Below are 21,867 nucleotides of genomic sequence, written 5' to 3'. Positions count from 1 at the left end.
CCATTTTATTGTAAGGAAACATGATTAGAAATTGATCTCTGAGCTGTGACATTAGTATTTAGACCCTAAATGATCCACAATCCTGAAAAGACAAGAGGCTCTGTAGGTTTTCTTGAAATGACCTGACCCCCCAGCAACCCTGTGTTCTACATTCCTGTTATTGATTAAAATCAAATTTATTTATATAACCCAATATTACAAATTACACATTTGTCTCAGTGTGCTTTACAGACTGTACAGGATACAACACCCTCTGTCCTTAGACCCTCGCACTGCACAAGGAAAAACAGATGACGTGAACAGAATAAACAACATAATGAAATTACAACATAGACAATCTATGTGACAAAAATGATGATGTGATCAAATATTAAAAAAAAAGATGGATCTAGGAGGATGTCAAAAAAGCTTCCCGGTGCTTCCAAAATAAATATTAATGTGGGCCTCAGGCAGGACCAGAGCAACAGGCACAGCCACAATTCATGATCCAGACGTAACCTTTAATAGTGGCAACCTGCCAGATGAGACACAGAAACTCCGGCGATGATGCCCCGGATGCTGAGTTAGTAATATACATTTATGGGACATGAATGCAGATAGAGAGGGAGAAGAGGAGAGAGAGATGGGGAAAGGACAGAGGTGTAAATCCCCCGGCAGTCTAAGTCTATAGCAGCATAACTAGGGGTTGGTCCAAATCAAGCCTGAGCCAGCCCTAACTATAAGCTATATTAACGAGGAAAGTCTTTAGCCTGCTCTTAAATGTGGAGAGTGTGTCTGCCTCCCGAACACAAACTGGGAGCTGGTTCCACTGGAGAGGAGCTTGATAGCTGAAGGCTTTGTAAATCAGGAGAAGGATTTTAAATTATATTCTGGATTTTACCAGGAGCCAGTGCAGAGCAGCTAATACAGGAGTAATATGATCCCGTTTCCTTGTTCTAGTCAATACACGTGCCGCAGCATTTTGGATCAACTGAAGAGTCTTAAGGGACTTTTTGGGACAACCTGATAACAATGAGTTGCAGTAATCCAGCCTTGAAGTAACAAATGTATGAACTAGTTTTTCTGCTTCATTTTGAGACAGGATGTGTCTTATTTTTGCAATGTTACATAGATGAAAGAAGGCAGTCCATGAAATTAATTTTATATTGGAGTTAAAGGACACATCCTGATCAAAGATAATGCTGAGATTCCTTACGGTGGTGCTGGAGGCCAAGTTAATGCCATCCAGAGTTACTATGTCTTTAGATTATGCGTTTCAGAGGCGTTTGGGGCCAAGTACAATAACTTCAGTTTTGTCTGTTTAACATCAAAAGGTTGCAGGACATCAAAGTTTTTATATATGAAGGCATGCTTGAAGTTTAGCTAATTGATTGGTTTCATCTGACTTGATCTAATAGATCGCGGTAATGGGGTATCATCCGCATAACAATGAAAGTTTATAGAGTGGTTCCTCATAATATTGCCTCAAGGAAGCATATATAAGGTGAATAGAATCGGTCCAAGTACAGAACCTTGATGGACTCCATGACAGACTTTGGCTGGCATGGAGGATTTATCGTTAACAAGTACAAATTGAGATCGCTCAGATAAATAGGACTTGAACCAGCTTAGTGCGGTTCCTTTCATGCCAACACAATGTTCCAGTCTCTGAAGTAGAATGTCATGATCAACAGTGTCGAAAGCAGCACTGAGGTCTAACAAGACAAGAACAGAGACAAGTCCTTTGTCTGATGCCAATAGAAGGTCATTGGTAACTTTCACCAGTGCCGTCTCTGTGCTATGATGAACTCTAAATCCAGATAGAAAAACCTCAAATAAACTATTATTATGTAAAAAGTCACACAACTGTTTTGCGACTGCTTTCTCAAGGATCTTAGAAAGAAAGGGAAGGTTAGATATCGGATCAAGACTGGGCTTTTTAAGTGCGTGGCGGAAATTTATTTTAGTTCACCCCTCTCCTTTCCTCCACTCTCCATGGTCTAAGTCATAGGTCTTCAATAGGGGACTGCAGGGGGGTCGCAAAATTGTTTGTAGATAAAGCAATAAAAAAAATAATTAAAGTATTCTTTATTACAATTATTTCTTTTACTTTGCGCATTCACATTCCCACCTCCGCTGTACTTCGCGAAGGGCGGCGACACACACCTACAGTCAGAGACAGAGTGGAGGAAAGGACCTCTTCAAGCCTCTTCTATACAATATATACAGTAGGGGGTCCCTGCACCACACTACACCAGTTTGGGGGTCCTTGGTCTGAAAAACGTTGTCGTACACTCATGTCTCTCCTGTGTGTAGAATAACTGAATCCTCTCGAGCAGAACTCTCTGTAACTCTACAGGTTGGTAAGGTTGGCCTATGAGTACATCATTGTGGCATCATCGTACATTTGTGTACATTTGTACTACAATTTAAGGAAGTATTGAGCATTGCATTACTTATTCAATGTTAGTATACTGCACCAGAGTACAACATTGTGTTCAACAGCATCTTTGAGTTTGACCTTTTCAAGGCAGTCGTTTGCCTTCAATTTCTGAAGTAAAGTCAACTTGTTCAGATTCACAGTGAGTGGAAACATGTAGATCCACTGAAACAGTGTGCAGTAGCAGTCTGTGTATATGTGTTGTGAAATCTCTTGTGTGCAAAAATATTGTACCCCCTCAGAGCAGGACAATGCCTCTGTTGTTCACCAGTCGCCTTTGCACAACACTGATCACTTCCACACCGTGTGTGTGTGTGTGTGTGTGTGTGTGTGTGTGTGTGTGTGTGTGTTCCACTTTGTATTCCTCCTTATTAACCACCACATAAAAAGATGGTTAAGGTTTATAGATTTATTAAAAGACATTGAATAAATGAAAACCTGTTTCAGCATCATGACGTGAACTCGAGTTCTGAGGCAGTTTTTAAGGCAGTACACATAAAGAAGCTACAGGGCTGGATTTTGTCAACCCCACCCCAACCACCACCACATGTTAGAGTTGGAACTCCTCAATGCAGAGAAGGAACTGTAATTAACTGTAAACTCATCATTTAGGAAATATTCTTAGACATTCTTTTTCACCTTTATACAGAAAGAAAAGACTGAGATATTTGGAACAACAAATGTATTCTTATTAAATGAAAGATTTCTAGGATCTTCTGATTTGAAAGCATAAATTCTTCTAAAACACTGAGACAAGTTATTTGCTTTTATCAGAATTTGTATCTGAAAAGTCCCACACCCGCCTAGTTGCAAAAAAATTGGAGGTGCACGGTCAAGTACCACGGCAATCGATGGAGCCTTCGAGCTTTACACACAATACGCGCGGACGTCATATTTTGCCTTTTGCACCATCGTGCCGGGATTATAATAATTTTAACTCAACTTTCATTAGTGAATGCAACAAACTCATATGATGAAGGTCCAGGTGGACCATTGAGTTGATTGTTTTGTGATGATACATGAAAGATGTTTGCATTAGTGGTACCTGCACTAACATGTTAAATCAATTATCACTGGACCTTTTGCTAGAGTAAGAACTTTTCCTTTCCACGCTATATTTAAATACATTTCACAGCCAATTCCTCTTTGCTTTTACTTTAGTAAGATGTTGAATACCCAACATGTATTGTAGAATTTCTACATTGTGGTGCTGCCAACGTTCCTGTTGGTAAAGAATCCATCACTACAGACTTTGTTGCAGAAAACTGGGGCCCAGTGGTGAAAGTGTCCTGCTGGCCTCACACAGGAGGTGAAATGTCACAGGGGCTCCGCTGTCTCCATGTGTGCCTTTAAAAATGATCAAGCCATGGCAATAAAACAGTCTGTGTGTTACTATGTGTTTTTGCTCCTCTATATTAGTATGATAATGAAGTACATTACATTATATTTGTCATTTAGCAGATTTACAGTGAACTAACTACAGGGACAGTCCCCCTGGAGAAACATGTCTTGCACCAATGGTGGCAGTCCCTGGTATTGAACTCACAACCTTCTAGTGTTCTATTTGGAAACTAGACCACTAGCCTAACCAGTACCAGGGCCATGTTGTCTACAGTTATTGGACCCGTCCACAGCTGGCTCTTATATAGATACAGTTTAAACACTCGCCCTGTCTGCGTTTGTGTCGGTTGTAAAGACACAGTATTGACTTATCCCAGCATCAGCTTTGGAGGCCCCGTTTTATTGTCCCTGTAGGAGCTTCCTCAGTGATCACAGACCTCAGCTGCTTCACACTTTCCTTAACCGTGTACCGACTGACATTCATTGTTGCTCTTATGATATCATTATTTGCACAATCTCCATTACTGGGTAGTGTTTGCAGAGAGAGTCTGTTATGAAATAAGTCTCTGTATGAATGCCAGCAGAAGAATGAGACAGAGTGGCCCCACACCCTCGGGGGCCTGAAGACTCCCGGCTCACTGGGTCTCCATTGTAGATGCTTATTTGTTTGCCAGTATGCATCACTTAGCCACAGTTAAAGATGACTTTTTACCTGTTGTTTCTGTAGTGACATCATCCTGGCAGGTGAAAAATACCACAAGAGCAGGCCACTTTCATACTTTTCCCCCATTTTTATTTCTTTTTAAATAGAAAACTGTGCCCAGGTGGACAGAGTACAGAGAAAGAACAAAAATTACAAAAAAGTCCAAGAAAAAATAATAATAAACACTATAATGACAACACAGTCATTCATCCTGTAACAACAGTCTTAAAAATCAGCCATTCATGTTACAATGCTGAAAGAGGAGCATTAAACCTACGGAGCACTACAGCGTACAGGCCGCGCCCTCAGACCTGACAGGAGCCGACGCTGTCCTCTGCAGACCGGGACCAGCCACAACACAAAACTAAAGTCGTTTATAAAAAAAAGAGACTCGAGCCGGACCATCAGAGAGCTGCTCCCATCAACCCACTGGGATTAAAGGCCAGACTGGTTTACTGCACCCATTACAAAGGCCTGGTTACTCTTTATTATTATTATTATGAAAACTTCTATACAGTCAGTGTCATGTTAGTGCCTGCTGACACACACACACACACACACACACACACACACACACACACACACACACACACACACACACACACACACACACACAATACCTAAAGCAGACTGTGCAAAACTCTTTGGTGATGAGTTTAAGAAAAGGAACATGAAAAAAAACACCATCCCACAGCTGACATGGTTATACAATCTTTGAAGAGTAGAAATGGAGCCTGCAAATTCAATAAATTAGACAGCAAAATAATTGCAGATATAATATCCAGCAGTTGGGTTCACAGAAAATAATAATGAAGACAAATACAAACAAGTCCAGGAGAAAGTAACAGTGTTGTGTCATATTACCAAACCCATAAAAGCAAATGGAAAGAAAAGATGGCCCGAAGTAATCATTGAGATAGCTGTGATCTGAGTTCTGTCATCGATTAAATGTCTTTTGTAAACATTCACAATCAAGAATTGACTGCTGGTCTGAGAGCACATGGACACCAGTGTGTTTCTGCACACATTAAAGGAGCATGACGGTGTACTTCACTGAGGTACACACTGCCCCGACAGACCACATGTAACAGGCTAGAGGAGCCTCAGGCTCACGCAACAATATTGGTCATCATTAATCAAAACATAGTACTTCCGTACTAGAACCCAGACTGTCTCTTTGAACTGTTCATCATGGCGTTTATGTATATTTTCTTTTAAAAAAAGACATATTTTCAAAATATATCCATTTAAGTCTTTCATTTCAATAAAAAATAAATTAGGTAGTGAAAACGCCATGCAGTTTTCAGTTTATGACAGCCCGGCTGTTCTCACGCTGTCCTAACTGAGCCGTTATTGCTGGCCAGTCTCCTGAAGCCGTGCTCGTTCTTCTCCAGCCAGAGCTCGGCCAGCTGCTGGGTGGAGCCGTGTGACGAGGCTTTGGAGCCCAGGCACATCTTATATTGCTTTGCCTCCAGGTTGGGGTCACATATGACGGGGTGGTGAACATGCACTATCCCTGTGTCTGTGCTTCTGAACAACTTCATCCCTGACTGGACAAATTTATTAAAAAGGTCCACGTCCTCCAATCCCCAGCCCTGTATAGACGTATCAAAGCCTCCAGCTCGAACCAAGTCTCCCTTGTAGACGCAGACGATCCCAAAGCCGTAGTTCCTCCACAGACCTGTCTTGGAGGTAAAGACGTAGTGGTTGTTGCTAGGGACCTTCCCAGCGTACACCACCTTAGGGTCATACTGGCTGAAGATGATGGGGAAGTATGTTTGCTCCCCCATGGCTGTATTGGTCCGACAGCGCTTGAGGAAGTCACTGGTGAAGAGCAGATCCACGTCACAGTAGAAGAGCAGAGAATCGTTGGAGAAGTGTAAGGAACCCACTTCCAAAGCCAGAGCCCTTGAGAAGGATCCAGTGACGGGCTTTATCTCCATCTCGGCCCGGGGATACTTCATGTGATACTCTCTCATCAGCTCCACCTGCTTGACCCGCTCCGTGTTGTTGTCTGTGCTGAAGAGCAGGATGAGCAGCTTGACGTTCTGGTTGGGAATCAGACAAACTCGCTCAAAGTTAGTCATGAAGCGCACAAAGATGTCATAGCGCCCCGACAGAGGTACCAAAATGTTGACTTTTTTCTCTTTTGGTTCCCTCTGTTCCTGACCAGAGGTGGCCAGCTTGAAGGGCACCAACATCTTGAGGGAGTTGGACAGAAATGAGAGGGAGTCTGAATCCTTGTTGATGTGGCTAGCCAGTGCTCTGGCATCCATCTCTCCCTCCTCTCTGAACTGGATCTGGCTGAAGGTCTGCTGCAGGATAGGCGTGCCTCCTCACAGGCACCGTCATGGTCTTTCCTTTGTGCTTCTTGTATAGCAGCAGCAGATCCAGCACATACTCTGCCCCGTATAAGGGATTGACTCTCCGGTAGCCATACTGGATTTCTTTGAAGTCAATAACCCGCCCCCGTGTCTTGGCATTGGCGTTGATCATCTCCATAACTTGCATGATGATGTCATCTAGGGCTTGCCTCTGGGAGGAATCCATCCCGCGGCGGGGCGGCTGGCTGTCAGATGATGAGAACAGGTACTTGCCTGTCAGGAACTCCCACTCTAGGACCTCCTCTCTCTGCCGTGGGTGGAAGCGCATAAATGAAGGAGGCATGCCAAGCTGGAGGTCCTCTCGGCTGGGCTCATTGGCTCCGTAGCGACCCATCTGAACAATCTCCCTGTGGAGCTGGATGGTTCGGTGCCGCAGGTCTGCGATCTTCCGGCTCAGCATGTAGCTGTGTAGGCGATACTGGTAAGGAGGGTTTTTGTTGGGGTGGAGGGTAATGGCTCGATGGATCTTACTGTTGCGGAGATCTCGTATGTAGCCCTTCTTGTTTGGTTCATAGTTCTCATAGAAGAGCTGCTGCATCTGTGGAGACAGGAAAGGGATCGTGTTAGTGCAACTGAGGTCACGTACATTTGGAACACTGCATGTTGTTACACCTGCTCATTCAAATGGAAAATATCACTTTCAGCAAACAGCTTACTGTGACATGACAAATGAAGGTACAATCATGACCAAGCTGCACCATGATGTAGCCACCATGATCAGCACCTTGCTGGTTGTACCAGTCTGCTTCAGAGCTTTCACAAAGTGTTTTTACAGGATTTTGTCTGCCATAGTTTACCATACTTTAAAAGCGTTCAGAGCAGAGAGAATGAAGACATACAGTTGTATTTTACTTGAGTCGAAGACAACTATGGTTGTTATTCATCAATGCAACAAAATCTGCCAGTAAGGAAGACAGTGTGAGCAATTCATTAAACGCTTATTAAACAAGCAGAACATAAACTTGCAGAAATGCAAAGCCTTCCACACATATGCATGAAGTCAACTCCCTGTCCCCTCTTCATCCACAGTTTGTATGTTTTGTATGCACTTTTAATTTGGGTAGCCATGTTTGGTCAATTTGTTCCTGCTGCTACACGGGAAACAAAAAAGTGTTTTCTCTGCCAAGCTAGCATTTTTTTCCTGGAAAGCAACTTGACGTTGAATCAGATCATTTTAGTTTGGTTTACAAAAATATACTGCATTCAGTGGGCAACCAAGGTGGTTAATCCCGTATTGACAGGGCCACCATAACTTGGTGAGCAGGTTTATGGAGAAAAGAGATGCTGGCTGTCAGATCATGAGAAGAGACAGCAAACTGGTTTGTAATGAAGGATTTAAAATTCACTCACAGGGCTCGGCGGGCGTACATGCAGCTGCACCAGAAACTTCTCTCAAGGATTTCAGAGATTAATTATATAACTGATAGTGAGTGAGTTGAAATCGCTTTTATATCCATCCATCGTCTACCGCTTATCCGGGGTCGGGTCACGGGGGCAACAGCTCCAGTAAGGAACACCAAACTTCCCTTCTCCGGGCCACATCCACCAGCTCCGACTGGGGGATCCCGAGGCGTTCCCAGGCCAGTGAGAAGATATCTCTCCACCGAGTCCTGGGTCTTCACCGGGGTCTCTTCCCTGCTGGATATGACTGGAACACCTCCCTAGGGAGGTGCCCAGGTGGCATCCTTACTAGATGAACCACCTCAACTGGCTCCTTTCAATGCAAAGGAGCAGCGGCTCTACTCAGAGTCTCTCCCGGATGGCTGAGCTTCTCACCCTATCTCTAAGGGAGACGCCAGCCACCCGCCTGAGAAAACCCATTTTGGCCGCTTGTACCCGCGATCTCGTTCTTTCTGTCAGGACCCAGCCTTCATTACTATAGGTGAGAGTAGGAACGAAGATCGACCGGTAGATCGAGAGCTTTGCCTTCTGGCTCAGCTTTCTTTGCTTCACAACGGTGCGGTAAAGCGATTGCAATACCGCCCCCGCTGCTCCGATTCTCCGGCCAATCTCTTGCTCCATTGTCCCCTCACTTGCGAACAAGACCCCGAGGTACTTGAACTCCTTCACTTGGGGTACCCGGAGTAGGCAATCCACTGGTTTCCTGCTGAGATCCATGGCCTCAGATTTTGAGGTGCTGATCCTCATCCCAACCGCTTCACACTCTGCTGCGAACCGATCCAGTGACTGCTGAAGGTCATAGACCGATGACTCCATCAGGACCACATCATCTGCAAAGAGCAGCGATGAGATCCTCAGGCCACCGAACTGCAACCCCTCTCCTCCACGACTACGCCTCGCTATCCTGTACATGAAAATCACAAACAGGATTGGTGATAAAGCGCAGCCCTGGCGGAGGCCAACATTCACTGGGAACGAGTCCGACTTACTGCCGAGTATCCGGACACAACTCTCGCTTTGGGCGTACAGGGATTGGATGGCCCTCAAAAGTGACCCCCTCACCCCATACTCCCGTAGCACCTCCCACCGTATCACCCGGTGGACCCGGTCACACGCGTTCTCCAGATCCACAAAACCCATGTAGACCAGATGGGCGTACTCCCAGGCCCCCTCCAGGATCCTTGCGAGAGTGAAGAGTTGGTCCGTTATTCCACTACCAGGACGGAATCCGCACCTTGGAGTAGACTTTACCAGGGAGGCTGAGAAGTGTGATACCCCTGTAGTTGGCACACACTCTCTGGTCCCCCTTTTTGAATAAGGGAACCACCACCCCGGTCTGCCATCCCCTAGGCACTGACCCAGACTTCCACGCAATATTGCTTTTATATCAGAGTAGGAAAAAACAATAGTCGATCATCCTTTCAATATATATCGATATATGATCCGATCACCAATCGGCCATTGTAGCAGCACCAGCTGCACAGTCCACCACACAGTTCGCTGCTGACAAGTAAGTGATTGAGTGTTTACTGCAAACCTGCTAGAGTTTTGCAAACCTACTGTGACTCAAAACGCAGGATGCTAAAAGTGTAAACATCTGGACAGCTGCTTTGGAGATGCTGGCAGGATCTCAACCGTGGTCAAGAAGGCAGGGTTTGTGTCATTGCCTCCCAATGAAGGGAGCATCAGAATGGCTGCAGCCTCTAGAAAGTCTAATTTGAGAAGACGCCTCTGGAATGCAGCCACAAACCTGATCCCCAGGGAAAGGCCATACATGGAATAAGACAGGACAGGCCTGAGAGCTATGGAAAATGATACCTGAAGTTGAATTACGATCGCTGGAACTGCCTAAGTAACTCTTTGCTTTTCCATGGCTTTAGCCTGCATTCCTCTGCACCTAAGAGAGGGCAGCCTGCCAATCAAAACACACTGTATCCTTGTCATTAATGGAAGTCTTGAGCCGAGCTGTGCCTTCAGAGGTGAAGGGTCAGCCTTTACATCTGAAACTAGGACATTGCATGTGCAACAACTAACAGAAATGTATGTCTAGTACTTTCAAACCGAAAACACTGACGTTTTATCTGACGATGTTTTTTAAGTGAACTCAGGGCGATTAACCAGCATTATTTAGGCTCTAATGTTTAGAGCTTGGCAAGAGTGCTGATCAACTATACTTATTTATCATCAACCGTGATTATTGACTTGGTTTTTCATCTAGTAATGTTTTAAATTAGGAATTTGGCAGCTGCATTTAAAATGCCGTTTTAAATGACGTTCCTGGGGGTCGAGGAACCCCTGCAGTGGGTTATGTCCCAGAAGGCCGACTCCTAACATGCACTGTCTTCACCGACACCGAATGTCTCTCCAAACTACATTGATAAGTCCTAGTTAAAATGACAAACATCCCCTGCAGCAGGTTATATCAGCTGTCACAAATTAACATTAATTATGTGAGTAAATTGATGGCAGGCCAAAAAAAAGGTTCCTGAATATCATATCAATATTTTAAGCTGCTCATGAAAATTCAAATTTAGAAGGCCACACGTTATTTCAATGTGGCAGATGTATATTTAATCAGCATTTATTTATTTCAGTAGAGGATTGGCCTTGGTATTGGAGAAAAAAAGAAAAGAAAAAAAAAAACTCAAATTGAGATTGGTGCCAAAAATACTCTTTGGGATCGTTGGGAAATGTAGACTCTGCATTCAACCCATCCTGGTATTAGGAGCAGTGGGCTGATCCCCGGTGATCAAGGGCATCTCGGCAGTAAGGTGAGCGCCACACTGCATACTTCGACCGGCAACCTTCCGGTTCCCAAGCCAAGTCCTTATGGACTGAGCTCCTGCCATATTCATCCATGCAGGTGACATGAATAAACATTTAAAATATAGGGAGAATATTTGGTCAGATTATTACTATGGTTGTATGGCTTTTTTTCCCCAACAGCCTTTGTCCCAGTCGCCCTGCAGAAAATTTGTTTTCTAATTTCTTAAATTGATACTGTACATAACAGATGATTGAGAAAATAAATAAATAGATATAAATAAGATAAAGATGTGACCAGGGCACTTGTCCAAACATGACAGGCATGTTAAATTGCCATCAGAGTAACATAAAGGGGTTCATGTCTCACATTGACATTCTTACATTTCTGATAATAATAATAATAATTAGCTTCCACTTGCTTCCCCATGCCTTTGTCTGCATTTGTTCTATCGTAGTTTCCCTCCCCACAGTTGTTGGCTCAGACTGTATCCAGCAGGGTAACACCAGTGGTCATCAGCTGACAGCCAACTGGTCAGGATGTTTATGGCTCTACCCTGTTGCTTTGCCATCATTAGCACCCTTCCTAATTACATTACCTCTACTTTTGTGGCAACTTATGACTCCTTAGTGCGATTTCTTCACAGTCATCAACCTCACAACATCCCTGCCCAACTACAACGATTATCTAACCAGGCAAAGGTAAGTCAGAAGGTATCGCTTCACGCTATCACACTCTTAAATTAGAAGTATGATAGAAGTACGTAGTGTTATTTCAAATGTGTTTGCCAGAGACTTTTTGAAAAAGTGAGAGCCAGCCCTACAGACACTGCAGACCTAGAATGTTTTCAGTTTCATCGTATGTCTCCACATAAGCCATACTGTTAACCCAGTCAACACAAACACAATAATCAAAGCAAAAATATTAATACACAGGAAAGGTAATCTGTGATTGGATTGGTTCCTCTATTTATTCCTCCCACTGTGAATTCCCATTTCAAAGTTCTCTTTTAATCTGATAAGCACTTTGTGCTCAAGCTTGAGAAGTGCTATATAAATACAATTATTAGTAATAACAGCAGCAGCGGTAGCAGCAGCAGTAGCAGTAGTAGTAGTATCAGCCGCAGCAGCAGTAGTAGTAGCAGTAGCAGCAGTAGTAGCAGCAGCAATATTAGTAGCACAGCAGTAGCTAGCAACAGCAGTAGTAGTAGCAGCAGTAGTAGTAGCAGCAGTAGTAGTAGCAGCAGTAGTAGTAGTACCACCAGCAGCAGTAGCAGCAGCAGCTCCTCAATGTTCCCTACAGATAGAAATACAGAAGTCTCCTGGGTATTTTAACCATACAATAGGGTTATGTTCTGACGACCAGTTGTAATTATTTAATCTTCCTTTATGAAAAATCATAAATCAGTTTGGTTCTAAATATGGTATCTATGGAGAATGAATCATTGCTATGGGAAATTCAGAGTGCTTCCTCATGAAACTGGGAACAAACACAAAGAGTCTGTGTTGCAGCGTGTCAGGTTATTTTCTGCACGTAGCAGCAAATGTGTAAAACAGACAGAAGAACTGGTGAGGTAGCTGGTCTGGCTTATCCTGACTAGTTGACAGTTGACACACTCAGCCAGAGCTATAGAAGTTACTTCTCTTTCATAAAAAGTCAAAGACAGGGTTACAAGTTTAAATAGTGGCTCATAACAGAAATTACATCAGGACTGGGACAAAAGGTTGGGAGAGTCTCCAAATGTTTAACGTTGTCAATAAGAATCACATCCCAGTCTTAAAGAATGACACCATGTCCATGTGCCATATTACCTCTGATATACTGCAGTTTAACCGTAAAGGAGCACTTCAGTTAGTACAACTCAGCCTGTGGAAACGGTTGAATAATGTCTTTTGTGGCTCTGGAGAAGTTTGGTCATGTCTGGGAAAACAACCCCTGATGATGTCACAGAGATGTCATCAGGGTTATCTCAATTGTGGCGTGGAGACTACGACAGAAAACTTTGTTATCTGGATTTTGAAAGATGGGGGCATCTAGCAATCAGAGGGGTAAGTGGAAAGATGCTTCATGGTAATGTTTATATTTTAAATATGGTTATTCTGCAGTATGTTAAAGACTAAAAGTCAGGATATGTCAGCCTCTGCTGCTTTGATTGTGACCATTTGTATTAATTTGTCTCCTATGAACTTTATGGAAGTGCAGCACCAAATTGGTTGAGCATTTCTTCAACATTGTTGGTTAAAAACTTGTGACAAGTGTCTTTCTTTGTCTGCAAGAAGAAAAACTGTCATGACCAAGCAGTGTTAAAGAAGCTCTTTAATGCAGTCATAGTGTTAAATCCATTCAAAACAGCAAAGTAAATGCTAGTGGTCCCCCATGAGTACAACAGTGTATGTGTGTGTGTTTGGATGTACAGGTTTGTGTGTGATGCTGGAAGGCTTGGTGCAGGCCTGAGGCTCAGTCCGAGCAGGAGGCAGCATGGTCGCAGCGCAGCTCTTCCCGTTTAATCTGCAGGACAATGGGCAGTGCTGCCTCTGAGCATGCCATGCAAATCTAATTGGAGACGGCATTATGCTGCCGTAATTGGCCCTTTTGTAAGCTAGGGTGGTCTGTCCAAACTAATTTCTCAACTCAGGGAAAAGCTTCTCACACGAAAGACAGCTCCACAATAGGTCTGGTGTTGATGCGTGTGATGGGAGGTGGTTGTACCATCAACAGCATCGTGACAGATGACTTCATCAATATTAGCCATCTAAACTAGTGCACAAAGAACAGTCAAGCTGAGATCTACACTAGGCTGAGCTGGCTGCCTTACACTTTGAAAACTGTTCATGTACAGTGTTGGGAAAAAGCATTTGCCTCCTTCCCGATTTCTTCTATTTTCGCTTTCTTGTCACACTTAAATGTTTAAGATCATCGCACTTATTTTTAATATTAGACAATGACAACATGAGTAAACACAGAATGCAGCTTTTAAATGATCATTTCATTTATTGAAGGAAAAAAGCTATCCAACCCTTCCTGGCCCTATGTGAAAAAGTAAGTGCCCCCTTAGTTACTAAACACAACACAGTGGTGGTGGTGTGATGGTCTGGGGCTGCTTCCTGGGCGACTTACCATAATTGATGGAACCATGAATTCTGCTCTCTACCAGAAAATCCTGCAGGAGAATGTCCGGCCTTCAGTTTGTGACCTAAAGTTCAGGCGCAGTTGGGTTATGCAGCAGGACGATGATCCGAAGCACACGAGCAAGTCCACCTTGAATGGCTCAAAAGAAACTAAATGAACGTTTTGAAGTGGCCTAGTCAAAGTCCTGATTTGAATCCGATTGAGATGCTGTGGCGTAACCTTAAACAGGCAGTTCATGCTCGAAAACCCTCCAATGTGGCTGAATTAAAATAGTTCTGGGCCAGAAGAGAAGAAGAGTGGGCCAAAACTTCTCCACAGCGATGTAAGACTCATTGCCAGTTATCGCAAGCGCTTGATTGCAGTTGTTTCCGCCACGGGTGGCACAACCAGTTATTAGGCTTGGGGGGCAATTACTTTTTCACATGGGTGATATAGGTTTTGAATAACTCTTTACCTTCAATAAATGAAATGATCATTTAAAAGCTGCATTCTGTGTTGTCTTTGTTTTATATTCAAATTTGTTGGATCATCTGAAACATTTAAATGTGACAAATAAGCAAAAGTAGAAGAAATCGGGAAGGGAGAAAATACTTGTTCACGTCACTGTACATGTTGATAAGCATTGCATTTCTGAAACAAATAATACAAACTCAATACGTCCCGAATCCATTTCAAATTAAAAGCCCTGCATCGTTTCAGTGGACAGAATTTTTTCACCTGGCCTGTATCTAGGGCCGGCTTTTATTCGTTTGTGGCGATCACGCCCTCGGCCATTATTTGTAAAACTTATATCATCATTAGTGTTTGTTTACCTTGATAGACAGACACAGATCAAACATAGGAATGGAAGAGGAAAGATGAGGAGAAAGAAGAGGAGGCAAGGAGAGGGAAGAGGGAACAGAGAAAAATGAGACAAGCTTACAAAAAACTTCCAGACACAAAAGGCTGAATAGGACCCAAATTGGCCTGTTATACCAAGGTTCAAGCCTGGGTTGTAATGTACTTGACATGGCAAATTTCAAGGAAAATGACTATTTAATACAAATAATCACCATACCATCAACTACATACAAAACTGAGTTACAGATGAAAGTTAAGGATTTGAAAAGTGGAAAGGTGCCGATATACTGTACATCTTTAAAGTGAAGGAGAATTTGAGATTTCCATGGCCGTGTCATATGAAATAAATGAGAAAGGATGAAAAATTATGGCTTGTATTTTTCTGCTTTTCCTCTGCAAAGCCTCATCTAAAAGCTGTTGGTCTAAATCGGTGTGGCTCCAGCAGAAACCAATTACAGACTTTATTTACTCTTTAACTTTTCCAGCTGTTATTTCATGTCTGTTTGTGTTTCAACTATAAAATGTATTTATACTTTCCATCTGAAACATTTCCAGTAAAATTCTGTGACATCAACAATAGATACTGTGGGTGTAGGCTTGCAGAAGTCACTGCTTGTTTGTGTGTACATGCTTAGGCAGAGTGGATAGCCGAGCAGAATGAAACCACGAGTGTTTCTGACCATCACTCGCCGGAGTATTTCCCTGGTGTATACCCCCACTAATTAAATCCATGCTCTACTTTATAACTGCAGTGGTTTTGTCAAAGCAAGCGACTAATACGGCAGTTTGGAAATTAATACCTCCGCTAAGCTTCATCGATGTTCCCGACTGCGAGTAGCCGGGACTTGATTGTGTTTTTCAGGGACGGATTTAGTGATTAGGGGCCCATCTTGCTTTATGGGTCAGGGTTGTTTAATGATTAAAAAGGGCTGTCAAGCAATTAAAACAATTCATCTAATTAATTACAAACTTTGTGATTAATTAATCTAAATTAATCGCATATATCAATAATTGCTGTGAGAAGCATTTCAAAATATTTATTCAAATAGATTTTGGAAGATTAGTGAATCAATGAGTAGCATTATAAACTGGTCAACATGTCTTTTATTTCAATACTCTTTCTCCAATAGCCTATCTTGTATGCCACAATCATTTTAGACAACACAGACCATCAGTTTGACAAAGTGCAATTTCAAATCGGACCCAACTTCTTTCATTGCACAATAAACAATATATTTAAAAGTTGTGTCTTTGACGCCATGTGTAAAGCCTCCGTTAGCCCCCTGTCCTCTACCACCTGCAGTCCATTGCAATACATTTCATGATGGAGTTGTTAATGTGTCTCAGGTAGACAGACTCATTCTGCGTCTGAACGCCTGATCGAGAGATGACGAGACGGGTCGCTCACTTTAGCATCAGCGGCGGTGCTAGCTAGCTCCAAGCTAGCTGCTAAGTGCTTTGTGTTTAGCTCATATTTCAGCTTGAAGTTCTCCGATGGTACAGAAATTATTTTCTGCATGAATCACACAGAACGGAGCATCAACAGTTACATCCGGGAGTTTATTAATGTAAACTATCCATTCACTGGGCCAAGTAACGTTTTCTCATCTGCTTCATCATGTTGACGAGGCTGCTGTTGCCGCGCCGCATCGGTGACGTAAAGAGTCAAGGGGAGGGGGGGGGGGTATCTAAAAGCGCCATTAATCCATACCTGTCAACCCTCCCATTTTTCCCGGGATTATCCCGTATTTTTACTTCCATCCCGTTTTTCTCCCATTTACATATTTTCCCGTAATTATCCCGTATTTTTAACCTTTCAAAAATAAATTTAAAAAGGCCAAAAGACCGGCAAAATATTTCCCTTATTTTGAAATTCCAATGTTGACAGGTATGCATGAATCTGCGTTAATGTTTTTGTCGCGTTATTTTTTCTGTGATTAATTAATCGAAATTAACGCGCTAATTAGACAGCCCTAATACTTACGCATCATATTTTGATCATTTGGAGTACAATGGAATGGAAGGGAAAGGGAACGTTATACAGTGCAGACTGCATTGTTGTTTTAGAGAAGTGGCCACAGGGATATGACACAAGCACCAACATGTTCCTGTCAGTTCATTGCAGCACAACCAGAAGTATCTGATTTATATATCTAGCGTTATGCAATCTTTTCGCACTGCTTCGCTGCACCCACACATCCATTCTCCACTTTGCCGTTTCTGCTCAAGGCTGCTGCTGCTGCTGCTGGTGAATACTGCCAGCCTAATAAACGAGCACAGTGTAAAATCATACTGTTAAGTAGCACAAGTTCAAAAAGGAAAACATTTATTTTCTGTCAGTATATCAAATATTTGGCAGTTGTATGCACCGTTTATTTCCTTTACTCTGCAGTCACTATCCAGTTAGGTCATTTCTAGTCTTGATTCAACACATTCACAGACCAGCAGGAGAAATGGGACCAAGTAACACTATCCCCTCCACTGTTACCATGACAGCAAAACTCTGAGCTCAGACTTATCAAACTGATAACTGTTAGAGAGAATGATCTTTACCTTAAATATTTTTTTAATCATTTAATTCATGTTTTTCAGAATTCCTCTGCCTATATATGTATCACACTGCTGTCTTAAAGGTAGCAGAAGACACGTTAAAATACCATAACATTACTTAATAACATAGTGACTATAAGTTAATGTGCCTGCATTGAGTTGAAACTTACAGAAACATTACTAGATTCTGAGAATAACACCAGACTTGAGTGTTATCTTTACTTTCTGTGATATTTCATCATTTTCCAGCTTGATTTTACATCTGAGTGTGATGCATCTTCCGGTCCGAAGATCACCTTGATAAGTGCCATTATCTGAATATGAGCTCTTATTACTCCAGCATGCAGAGAGCAGTAATAAAAGAGGAATGTGGGCCGTGTGTCCACTGAGGGCTGGTGACAGGCAGCAGAAAAGGCCCTTTGTTCTATCCAGATGTCTTTAGCTCAGGCTCCAGGGAGACGTGGGAGATATGCACTGTTACGACTCAATTACAGAAGACAGTTGAGACTACATGAAAAGAAATGTTGTCTCACAAATCTCAGAAATTGAATTAATTCTGGTTTGTGAAATGATAGTCAGAATCTGAGAAAACTTTCTTTCTGAATTGACTTCAGGTTAGGGCAAAATTAAAGAAATAATACGAGAATGGTACTACATCACCAGGGACTAAATGTAATCCCGTCTGTGGCGCTCCTAGCATTACGCATTTGAGAAACTAAAGAGCAAGTCCTTTCACTACTTATTCATACCTGTAGTTGGTCCCTAATGACATCTGTTGAGAGACACATTCTCAATTAACTTTTTTAAATAATGAGCACTCACAAATGAAAACGGAAGCTTCGACAGCTGTAGCAGCAGAACTCTTATCTTGATCCTCATGACACGGTGGAGCCCAGACATCCTCCCACCTGGGGGACCCTGGGAGCCACAGGGTTTCTGATCACGTCAGCCTCAGCCTCAGCCTGATGTCCTTATCTCAGTCTTTGACAGAGCAGCCTCTCTTTCTATTCCCCTGCGCCAAAATGGAACCTCGTCGGTGAACAGACGGGATATCAGCTGATATTATATACAAACAGAGTTATGATGGAGCAACAGCTCTCCTTACAAACACATAATCTGTGGAAGTATAGAATACCACATTTGTGTTTTTATGGTACAGACTGAAAACACAGCATTGTCCCAATGTCATTATCTCTACAGAGTCTCACTTATTTCTGATGAAAGAACATCTCAGTAGTGGAGGATGAAAAGAAGCACACTAAAGACTCAGTGTTGGCAGCTGTTAATTCACTGGATAACGAGAGAGTTGTGAGACATGGCTCAGACAACTGCCACAGAACAGAGATGAAAATCTGAAGAGCCGAAAAACTGACATTTCATTTGGAGATAGGACGACAACAAGCTCTAATGAATCATCAAATCAAAATCACATTTATTTGTATAGCCCAATATCACAAATTATACATTTGTCTCAGTGTGCTTTACAGACTGTACAGATCATGTCATGAGTCAACAGACTAGAGGGGGTATACAGGAGAGTCCGGATGAATGGTCGGAGCTTCAGGATCCCCACGACGGAGTAGGGATAGGGTTAGTCTGACCATTACTGTAATTTTTCCTAAATTAATTATTAAATAATACCCTATATAAAAAGGTGCTCCACAAGTACTTTGTGAAAAACAAATGATATAAATGATAGTATAATATATAACAGCTCCATCTCTTTTCATTAGCTAAAGCTCCTTCCTGACCATCTCTGCCTCAGCTGCCTATGGTGCCGACTAAAGCCTGGAAATATTCCAAACTAATTCATTGGATATCTAATGACACTGGTCCGACTGTTCAGCTTTGTGTGTTTCCTTACATTTCTAAGTCCTCTGTTTAGCTAATACCACTGGTCCAAACTGTCTTCGGGTGAAACAATCAATGCACTACTCAAAACTCTACAATAAAATTAGAAAATCAATTAGTGTCAATGTTCACATGATGGCGGTACGCCACAAACAAATCAATGTCTGACAACACTGCAGTCTGTATATGGGGATAATGGCACACATTTTCAAAGGATCACAACACGTCGTTTAAACCACTTCTGTTCGTCTTAAGGAGGGCATACAGCCAAGCGTGTGGCATGTGTACCTCAATGGTGTCAAGTCTCACATCAAAAGCGCCTCAAAAACAGGAAACAGCCTTTCTTCATGAAGCATCAAACAAAAATGCCAAAAGCTCAACCTGCCACTGTCATCATGTTGGTGCAATTCTCCATTAAAAGTTCCATTTTTCAAAGTATAAGACACGATCGATCCCTAGTCAGCATGTCGAAGTGTCCTTGGGCAAGACACTGAACCCCAAATTGCTCCCGATGGCCAACAGTGTGCGAGTGTGTGTGAATGTTCATCACTACTGACGAGCTGATGTGCACCTTGTATGGTTCTTTGACTCTGTATGTTGTAAAGCATTTGCTTTGAGTGATCTAAAAACAAGTCAACTCGACCACAATGACCCTACACAAGGCAAAAGCAGAAATAGACAGTTCTTCACTTCTTTCTAGATAAGGCTGCACTTTATCAAACACACTTAGTCGGACTGATGCTTCATTCTCTATCAGCTAACGGAGGATTCACCAAGCAGCAACCTCCAGGGCTAAGCAGTGAAGCCCATACGGACGATGGCCATTTTTTGATTAGCTGGAGTTAGACGGTGGCGTCAGAGAACACCATATAATGATATGCCCTTTGCACATGGCCTCTCGAGGCCTCCATTCTCTCATCCCCACCTCACGTCAACACACACACACACACACACACACACACACACACACACACACGATCAGATATACCTCTTTGTACAGCATACAAATTAAAGGATAATTATTACAAGTTTATTACAACTTATTTTCATAGTTTTATTCATTATTTGTATCACTTGTGAAACTATTGCTCAATGACATTGCTACAATGAAATCAGCACCTGAAATGTTGCCACTCATCCCTCATTGCACATTAAACTGTTCAATTACAGGAAGTAAAGGAGGTCAAAGTAGAAGCAGGAAGTGTGTGTGTAAACTGAGATGGACAGTTTATGTGATAACTTTACTGTTCACCTTTGTTTTTTTCTTCTAAATACATTTGTCCAACCTGTTAACAGTCTGCCGGAGTATCTGACTGCTCGTGTTTCTTGACCCGTCTTTTAGCAAGTTCACCATATTCCCAGAACTCAGCCAATAATTTAGTGACTACAGTGTTACTATTGTCAGAAATTGTGGACAAAACTAAATCAAGATACCAGTTGTAATAAACATGAACAATATTTTAAAAAGGTTTTTACTATCTAGAATCAACTGCTCAGTTCCAAAAAGGAAATGCTGACGTTTAAATCAATCAAATGGTGATTGTGGTATACTGGTAAAGGTGAACTTGGATTAGAAAGGTGCAGTTTAAATATCTTGCTACTGAGCGGATATGGAAATTGACAAAACATTTAATCTATAAAGCAAAAATGCTAAAAGAATCTAGTCAAAGATCTGAAGAGTGGGCATAATCCCAACAGTGACTTTCATGATGCCATACCAGAGTCTGCTCTCACTAACGCCTAAAACCAAGAGGCAAACTCGCTTTCCTCTTGGATTGACGAAACCGTACCAAACATTTAAATTCAAAGACAAACACGGAAAGGCGAGGTCACTTTGGGAGAGTTGTTCTTCTGACCCATGCTGAAACTCTTAAACACATGCAAACTGTGGTGATAGTGCCTTTACTTCAGAGGCCGTGTAATGTGGTTTTATGTTGAATATGTAATGTATCCTGGACTGTTCTCTGGCACCACAAAAGAGTTTTACTGCCTCGTCCTCTTGTCCATTATTGCTCTAAAAATCCCCCCCACCCAGGAGAGCATCATCCCATCCACACCTTTCAGTTTATGACACAGAAATGTCTTCTACAGAGACTGATTGCATCATGTATCACAAAGAACACAGATCCGGTGTGATATGGATGAGGCCTTCCTGCCACCTCAGGCCTACTGCAGTCACTCGTTATTCTAAGAGGAAGGCAACCGCAGCTGCTTCATTACTGTCTGTCTGTCTGCAGACGAGCAGGCCCATGGGCGGATCCACAGCATCAACTGCTTTCTAACATCAAGGCAAAAGCCTAAATTAAAACCACCCATAAAAGCCAAGGGAAAAACTACCCAATATTGGCCTATTTTATTTTATTTTTTATTGTTGAAGGTAATTATAACCCTGTGGTGGGCAGCAACATACTTGTGGAGTCCTGGTGGTCCATGGAGCTAGCATTTAGTGAGTGCCGCCCAAAAAAGCTGGAGGAACAACAGGAAC

At 42.5% G+C, this 21,867-nt stretch overlaps 1 protein-coding gene across 1 annotated transcript in view; it reads right to left on the bottom strand.

The window, feature by feature from the left end:
• Window positions 1-4,531: 4,531 nt before the first annotated feature.
• Window positions 4,532-21,867, bottom strand: part of chsy1 (chondroitin sulfate synthase 1) — a 49,876-nt gene continuing 32,540 nt past the window's right edge. The window contains 2 exon segments of the mRNA XM_029426953.1: window positions 4,532-6,784; window positions 6,786-7,385. Coding sequence (XP_029282813.1) covers window positions 5,792-6,784; window positions 6,786-7,385 — 1,593 coding nt within the window. The 3' untranslated portion in view covers window positions 4,532-5,791.

Source organism: Cottoperca gobio, chromosome 3 (assembly GCF_900634415.1).
Source record: "Cottoperca gobio chromosome 3, fCotGob3.1, whole genome shotgun sequence".
Taxonomy (NCBI): Eukaryota; Metazoa; Chordata; class Actinopteri; order Perciformes; family Bovichtidae; genus Cottoperca; species Cottoperca gobio.
The sequence above is the reverse complement of the archived record's forward strand: the minus strand, read 5'-3'. Positions and strand labels throughout refer to the sequence as shown.